Below are 9,080 nucleotides of genomic sequence, written 5' to 3' on the forward strand. Positions count from 1 at the left end.
CTTCTAAATCACATTAATTTAGGCCAAAAATGACACTTATAATGAATTACATGAGGAAATGCTCTGCAGAGTTTGATGCCCAATTCTTCCCAAGTACCGATACCCCATATGTGGTGGTAACTGCTGTATGGGCGCACGGCCGGGCATAGGATGGAAGCAGCGCCATTCACAGCAGATTTGTATTGTCACATTGTACAAGCTGTAAAATATTTATTTCTTTGGTAATGTGAACAAATGAGGCTTATTATTTGTGAGGTGAGATACAATTTAAAGATAATTCATTTGGGGGGGGGGGGTCTATAGCTTATTCATGAGATTTTAAGGGGGACACAAACCATCAATTTTTATTTTGTATTTTTTCCCGCTCTCCATAACAAAAATATTATTTTATCTTTGTGCTCTGGATCTCTAGTGTTATGTTGATACCTCATTTATATAGTTTTTATATCTTTACTGAGCAATACCAATATTCTAGAACATTTTTTTTTGCTATCGACAACTTTTCAGGGGCATAACCTCTGTATTTTTCTGTTGATTCATCTGGTTGAGGTCTTATTTTTTTCAACAAAAGATTGTATATTACAGGATTTTTTTTCGAGTTTTTCTTTCAATCACCGAGCGGGTTCGATATTTAGATTTATTGTACAGATTAATATGGACACTAAAATGAAGTACAACATGTGAGGGGAAAAAAAAAAAAAAAAAAAAAAAAAAAACAACAACAATCTCAGAATCGCTTTGATAAGTAACAGTGTTAAAAAGTTATAACCATATAAAGTGACACAAGTCAGAATCCAAAAAGTGGGGCTGAGCCTTAAGCTGTAAAATGGCTGCGTCCTTAAGGGGTTAATGTCTCTAAAAATGTGAGACTACTTTTGTTTAGGTAACTGCCCTACTTCCGAACTCCATTTTCTTCCATAGATTCAACACTCCCCTATTTACTTTCTATTTAATTTCTATTAATAATCTATACAATTTGGATAACTTGGGTCTTGTTGCCATCAGCGTCTGCATCTTCAGAATAATTAGTGGAGATTCTTGTACCTCAAAATGTGCTAAAAGTTTTAAAGCTTGAATTATCTGAAGGTAACCATACCGATACCTTACTAAAATACTACATTCATCTTTCAGCTCTTTGAAAGTTTTAAAGCTTCTCTCATTAATAATCTGTGATAAAGTATGGATCTGTATATCCAGGTCTTACAACAGATTATCATGAAGACCCAGGTTCACATTTCCTCACAAGGAGGTAAATGGGAGGAGACCTTCCATCCTACATATTTTTATATATTTCCAAATTTCATGTAACATGTGAATAGTATAGTCCCCTAGAGTCTCTTCCCGAGGCCGAAACACATCACGCTCCAGAATCTCCAAGATATTATATCTCCTACAAAGGGGTCCCCCGGCGATGCAGAGAGCACATACATTTCAGTACATGATCATTTTAAGCAAAGCAACTCTACCCAACATAGTGAGTGATAATAACGAAGATTAAGGTGTGGAAGAAATTACTTTTACTAGATAACTCCATTCTGATATGGGAAATAATGTATGGCGTGGAGGAGCAGCAGTAATGACCACCGCTAGGTCTTATTTTTAGGGGAGGCCTTATATTTCTAAGCTTGAACAAAATTGTACTAGGTCTTCATTTGGGGGGGGGGGGTCTTGACATATATATATAGTATATATTATACTGTATAGTCATCAATATCAAAAACTTGGGATAACCCTTTAAATCACATGAATGGTGGACATGGCATGAATCTCCTGAATAACTCCATGTGAGCAGAGGGTATGTTCTCATGGTTCAGCAGTGCTCCATTCACTTCATGGAACAATTATATCCTGGTGCTCCCCAGAAATGGCATAAACCTTCACTCTACTCATATGGGGTAACCTACACACCATTATTCTTATGGTCTGTGATAGTCCCATTGGTTGGACCCTTAGTGATTAGGGTTTGATGTTCGAAAGTGACACATTTTAGACCGAGGAGATCTGTAATGGATCTTGGTATAGATTCTACATGATTATAGGATGTTAAAAAAAACTCCCAATACCGTGGATTAATATTGGTTGAGCGCATTGATATTTGTGGGATAGGCTGATCATCCTGTGTATATGGCGTCTTCATTCCCCAACCCAATAGTAGTAACTGAGAACCGAAATATTAGAGGGAGTTATTAGTCAATTGTATTCAATATTGTCTTACTCCTCTTTTCCCATTAACATTACATTCAATCTTGAAGATCTAGTGGAGCGGGGGTCAGACGTAGCATTTCAGATGATTTCTAGGAAAATATATAAGGTAATTGTATATCTAGATGTAATGTTAGAGGATTTCGATCCACAAAATATGTTGACTCATTTTAGGATTGTGAACTCCACACAATGTCTGTGAATACGAAATGTTTATTTCAATATAAAACATGGGTAAAGTATTTGTTTGGGTCTAAATCAGTAAAATGAGAGACGCCCAAAGTTTAATATAGTTTCAGACAAATGATATTAGCATTTTCCTAACACTATAAACAATCCTGAGGTGGCTACTCCCTGATCCCTTGTTCCCTGATCAGCTCCTTAGTCTGTCTCATTCAATAACAATGGGGTCTCCATGACCGGCCAAGGTCTTGGTGATGAGTCATTAGCAACTTAATAGAAGCTTCTGCCGCCCTAATATGATTCTATTTAAATTTTACTCTCTTTTAAACAAATCAACAAGACTAAGAAAAACTTAATTGAATATTTAACATCTACAAAGACAATATAATTTATGAAACTTTAAAAACAGTTTTTGTTCATTATAAAACACAAAATTATGATAACCATTATATCTCCACAAAAATTACAAATAAATAATAATCTCTTCAAGGACTTGAACCTGATGATTTAGAAGCAGATCTGGTGGGATTCATACACAGGGGGCACCAGATCATCAGCAATACTTTTATATTTGTAGAGGCACAAAACACCTTATCTGCTCCTCTCCTTATATACATCACGTTGGAATGGAATTTGTATAGATTTATTCTCGAATTATATCATCATCATATCTCTAGAAACTGTATATAAAAGATACTACAAATGTTTAGCCACGTCTCCTACTACAACATGAAGGTCCGGACCATTATTGTTAAGTATTCCAGCATTATAACATGATATTTCTTTCCATATGGCAGGACATTATACCTCTGCATCGCAGTATTGGGTAACTAACACAAATTACAAAAAATAAAATAAAAAAATCCGTCATGAAAGACCGAATCCTTCTGGTGCGGAAAGATGGCACCACATGATCTGTTCCTCCTGTCCAAGATACTGTATACATGACTATACTATCCCAGTACAAATACCCAGACACAGACCCAACAACTACATGAAATAGGACCAAACATGTTTACACAAAAAAAAGCCAAAATTGACCCTACATAAAATCTGTAAACTTCAGAAAAGATAATTATATTTATTAAACAATTTGCCAAACTAAAGTAAAAAAAAAAATCTAACCGACCATAAATGGGACCGTGATCTGGCTACACAAATTGCGTCTAGCTTACAACCCCAATGACTTCTGTTATGCAGGGTCACGGTGCGGCAGGGAACTTTAGCCATCGGCAGGTTAAGCAGAGCAACCAACTCCATACAGACTGTATATATGTGACCTCAGAGTGATGGTCAGCAGAAGGAGAATAAACATGGCTAGAAATTATAGAGACCTCATAATCTCCCCCACAATGTCTGTCCTGTACTAAATACTAGGGATTGATGGGATCCACCAGAAGTTACAACTGTTCTTTGTTATATATATTTATAATGGCAACTTCATCACTCAATACTAGAAATGAATTTATATCCCAATAGTAAAGGACAACATTCAGTATAATTCTATCTACTGGTAAGTGTCTACATAGAATCCACTCTGTCTCCAGAGAATATTATGCAACTTCCATCAATTGTCAACTCCATTTTATCCAGTGAAACTGGCAAAACAAAGCCATAGACATTACATATAGAAAAGGTTTGTTGTGTTGTACGGAAGAACAATAATATGTTAATAGATCCAAATGTCACAAATAATCACATCAACATCCAGGGGATATCTGTATTTGCATATGATAAGAGGGTCATTTACACTCCATTATCTATGGAAGGGGCGGGACATCAACTATTAGTCATAGTTTCCCTATAAAAGACAGATGGGCCTCTTGGATAGCAGTCAGTTTTTGGAAACTGGATCCTCTTCTAGATCTTCTACAGAACTGACCCTGCAAGAGATTTATTCTCCTGTGACCCATAAAGACAAATCCAACTTCTTGGAGACCTTCTTGAATTATCATTGTCCAGTCACTATCCGGATAAAACCCTCTACAAATCCACCATGGAATTCTGCAACTTTGATTTGCAAAAGATTTCCGAAAAGAATTTCCAGTTCCTGGAGTATCTGGGACAAGGAACCTACGGCCAAGTGGTCAAGGCACGTGAGAGGGCAACAGGTAAATACCCAGTATGAAAGGTCTATAAAAGATACAGTTCAGTGAATAATCTGTAATATTTTTAGAAGTTTAGTTTTTTGCCTTTAGGAATGTGTAACATTTCTGAAAGTTCTTTAGATGGTGGTTTTCATGTTATAGAATTCATTATTTTCTTTGCCAATGGGAGTTAGAGCCTTTTGACTTCCAAATCCTATTTGAAGGGTCCAATATTTGGAATAACCATTCTGCTTTGCATTACATGTTGTCTACTTTATGAAGAGTAATTATTCTTTATGAAAAGGATGAGCGCCTTGAAAAAAAAGAATCCCTGCTCTCCTCAACTAAAAACTCTATAATAGATTGCATGAAGCTAGAAGACCACCCCTTCAATTTAAATATTCCCAAATAATCTAGAATTTTAATGATAAAATATATTTTCTTCTTATCAGGTAAAATGGTTGCCCTCAAAATGATGGAAAAGAGCAAAACAAAGAGGACCTCCTTCCTACAGGAGCTTTGTACCTCCATCTTCCTGTCCAGCTACCATGGGATCATCTTCACGCACTCCTCCATTGTGGACTGTGTGGACCACTATGTGCTGGCCCAGGATTTGGCTCCTGCAGGAACCCTCTGCGCTCTCATCCAGCCTGATGTAAGTATCTCAGATGAAATTATGGAAAAAATAATGTTTTTGGAATTTAGAAAAAAATGTTAAAATGAATTCAATGAAATGTGGTCATGAATGGTTTGGTTTCTTATTCCTAAAGAGGTTTTATATTATTAGATCAGTGATATATAACCTGTAGTCCTGTAGTTGATGCGGAGGTCATGCAATTTTTGGAGTAGTGGTTTTACAGCAACCTGAGGGCCACAGGCTGGAGACCACTGATGTGGACTTAAGCCAAGATTTGATAAATTTATAGTTACATATTTTATCATTTACATAATGCACACGTCTAATAATATCTTCTTTTCTTGGTCGGGATTCCAGAGGTGATGGTGCGGCGCTGTGCACTACAGCTGTGCGGAGCTCTGGAGTTCATGCACAGCAAACAACTGGTGCACAGAGACCTCAAACCTGACAATGTGTTACTAATGGACAAGGAATGTCACCATGTCAAGCTGAGTGACTTTGGCTTGACCCAGCAGGTGGGAACTCCTGTTCCATTTATGTCCCCCATAATTCCCTACATGTCGCCGGAGCTTTGTAATTTAAAACCTACTGAAACCATAATTAACGATGCAAGCGTGGATATATTTGCCTTGGGTGTTTTGTTGTTTGTCGCATTTTCTGGAAATTTTCCGTGGAGAAGAGCGGTCGAGCAGGATCAACTTTTTAGGAAATTTGTTTGTTGGCAAAATGGTGTGGATCATGTTCCACCTCCGAAGCATTGGGAAAATTTCAACGGGGCAGCCCAGGAACTTTTTCATGTGCTGCTTTGCCAGGATCCCAAGGCCAGGAGTCTTCTTAGTGTTCCAACGTATGCCGAAATTCCATGGGGAGTAGAAGATATTCCGGATGAAGCTTTTCAATTATCAATTGCAGAAGATGATATTCAGGAATATAACGGTGAGATTATCATCATAGAAGCAGAAGATGAATATATAATAGTGGAAAATCATGGGGACATAGAATGCATCATAGTTGATGAAGCCACCAATGAGTCCACCAGCAGCCCCAGGCAAACAACGGTGATGTTTCTTGTGGATGACACCAGTCTGGCTTTGGGATGTGAAGTGGAGGTCACGTAGATTTAAGTTGAGGACTGGTGACCAAAGCTTCCTAGAGGAACCTAATAAGGTAAGTAGTATTTCTCCATTACCCCGAGTAAGTGTTACCACTCCGAATGTGAGATGCATTGAGTAAGGAGGGAGGATGGAGGTTTATAATACTAAATGTGTAAATGTGGTCAATTATTGGAAATGAATAGAGAAATGGTAACGGTTTCTGGTCGTTGCACATTTTACTTCAGTGGTTTTTTTAAGCTTTGAGGTATTATTAGGTTGAAGAATAATTGTTATTTTGGTTTATGCTCCTGTTTATCAAAGGGACATTTGTTTTTCCAGAAGAATCCCACGTTTTATATGCTGGAGAGAAATTGTAGTGTAATTGCTGATTATTTTATTGTATTATAGTGGGTAAGGATCAGGTGGGGCTGTGGAAGCGAGGATGTTGAGCTGGATTTTAGAGAACTTGATGAAAGTGGTTTTATCCTGTGTTTATACCAATATTTAAGGTTCTGCTTTTATAGTGGGATTGGCGAAAATATAGTTTGCCAATTATAAAACTGTTGATAGTGTCCATAGTGAGGTTTGGCTCCCGGTCTTAATATCTGGATTGCTTTATTTGTTCCCGTGTTTACCAGATATAGAAATGAAAGTGTGTGCTACATTGTTTTCTGTGTTTTAACCCCTTCACGCTCCGCGGCGGATATATCCGCCACGGAGCGCAGTGACTTAGCGCTCAGTGGCGGATATATCCGCCACGGCGCTTATGCCGGCTCGGCTCTGCATCAGAGCCGAACCGGCATCGGGAAACACGGGGTGCCGGCTGTAACTAATAGCCGGCACCCCAGTGTAACACCCGCGATCGGAGTTGTCTCCGATCGCGGGTGCTTAACCCTTTAGATGCCGCGGTCAGCGCGACCGCGGCATCTAACAAGTATCTGGGGGGTCTTTCCCCCACGATCGGCCCCCCCGAACCGTTTTCGGGGGGCGCCGATCGTTGCTATAGTAACTCTGGGGTCCGATCTGGACCCCAGAGTTACTAGCAAGAATTGCCAGTAAGATGGCGTCTGTGACGTCATCTTACTGGCACAGTGCCAGCCTATGCAAGTGCATAGGCTGACACTGATAATACTCTGCAATACATCAGTATTGCAGAATATTATCATGAAGAAGCAATCAGAGGATTGCTTGTTCATATCCCATGGTATAAAAGTGAAAAAGTAAAAAAAAAAGTTATTCAATAAAAAAATAAAGTCATAAATCACTAAAAATGCCCCAAACCCCCAAAACATATAAAGAGACATATAACTCAAAAAAAAAGTCTAAATCATAACACAAACCCCACATATATAGTATCACCGCGTCCGTAACAACCCGTAGAATAAAAGTCATTATTGAACCCCCACGATAAACGCCGTAAAAAAAAAAACTGGTATAAACCCTCCAAAAATTATGATTTTTACCTTTTCAATCCCACAAAAAATGCTATAAAATGCGACCAAAAAACCATATGTACTCAGACATGATACTGGTGCAAAGTACAACATGTCCCGCAAAAAACAAGCCATCAACCAGCTCCGTAGCCAAAAACGTAACAAAGTTATGCCACTTGGAAGATGGCAATACAAAAATTATAGATTTTTCCCCACATTAGGGTTTTGTTTGACAAATTTAGTAAAACGTAAGAAAATATATTCATGTCTGGTATCCCCGTAATCGTATCAACCCATAGAATAAAGCTAACATGATTATTAGTCTATACGGTGAACACCAAAAAAAAAAAAGTCAAAAATCCAGTACAGAATTGATGCTTTTCTACTCCTGCCCTCAAAAAAAGTTCCTAAATTTTCAACAATAGGTGATACCAACCCCAAAATGGTAACAATGGAAAAAGCATCTCATCCCGCAAAAAAAATGCCGTCACATGGCCCCAATAACGCAAAAGCGAAAATTTTATAGCCTTCAAAAGGGGCCAATGAGGAAACTAAAATCCTGGCAGCTGCAGCGCCCTCCTTCCCTTCTGCGCCTCGCTGTGCGCCCATAAAACAAGTCACAGCCACATGTGGGGGGTCTTTGTACTCAGGAGAAATTGCAGAACAAATTGTATGGTGGGTTTTCTCTTTTTATATTTTGGAAATGTGTAAATTTTAGTGCTAAATGAACGAATAAGGGAACAGTATGACCATTCTAAATTTCACCTCCATTTTGATTCAATTACTATGAAGATCTCAAGGGGTTAACAATCTTCGTAAAAGCTGTTTCTGATAGCTTGAGGGGTGCAGATTTGAAAATGGGTAGATTATATAGGGGGTTTTGATGCTAAATATGTAAAATTTCATTCAAAACTGTATTTATCCCCAAAATAGTCAATTCTGAAAATCCGGAAAAGCGATATTCTATTTGTAGGCCGCGTGACATCAAAATAAATTATCCAGATATTTCAGAAATTATGAAAATGTAAAGTAGACAAATGGGAAATGTTATTCAGCAACTTATTTAGGTGGTAAATCTATCTGCCTGAAAACGCAATGATTTAGAATTTCGAAAATGGCAAATTTTTCAAAAAATTTATCATATTTTCTTTTTTTTGTAAATAAACGCAAAACTTATCTGCCAAAATTTACCACTAAAATGAAGCACAACATGTGGGGAAAAAACAATCTCAGAATCGTTTTGATAAGTAACAGTGTTCAAAAGTTATAACCATATAAAGCGAAGCAAGTCAGAATCCAAAAAATCGGGCTGAGCCTTAAGCTGTAAAATGGCTGCGTCCTTAAGGGGTTAAAGAGGTTTTATGAGATGCAATAAATTTTGCCTATTTGTCTAAAACTAAGGCCCCTTGCACACTTAAAAATGTAATGCGCTGATCTTGCATCA

The 9,080-nt window shown here is 37.9% G+C and overlaps 1 protein-coding gene across 1 annotated transcript; it reads left to right on the forward strand.

Annotated features, from left to right (window-relative positions):
• The first annotated feature begins 4,381 nt into the window (after window positions 1-4,381).
• LOC140122921 (serine/threonine-protein kinase SBK1-like) lies at window positions 4,382-6,227 on the forward strand. Its single transcript, XM_072144164.1, has 3 exons — window positions 4,382-4,496; window positions 4,925-5,126; window positions 5,453-6,227. Exons 1-3 carry the CDS (start codon window positions 4,382-4,384, stop codon window positions 6,225-6,227), a joined length of 1,092 nt encoding a protein of 363 aa, XP_072000265.1.
• Window positions 6,228-9,080: the final 2,853 nt, after the last annotated feature.

Source organism: Engystomops pustulosus, chromosome 3, assembly GCF_040894005.1.
Source record: "Engystomops pustulosus chromosome 3, aEngPut4.maternal, whole genome shotgun sequence".
NCBI classification, from domain to species: domain Eukaryota; kingdom Metazoa; phylum Chordata; class Amphibia; order Anura; family Leptodactylidae; genus Engystomops; species Engystomops pustulosus.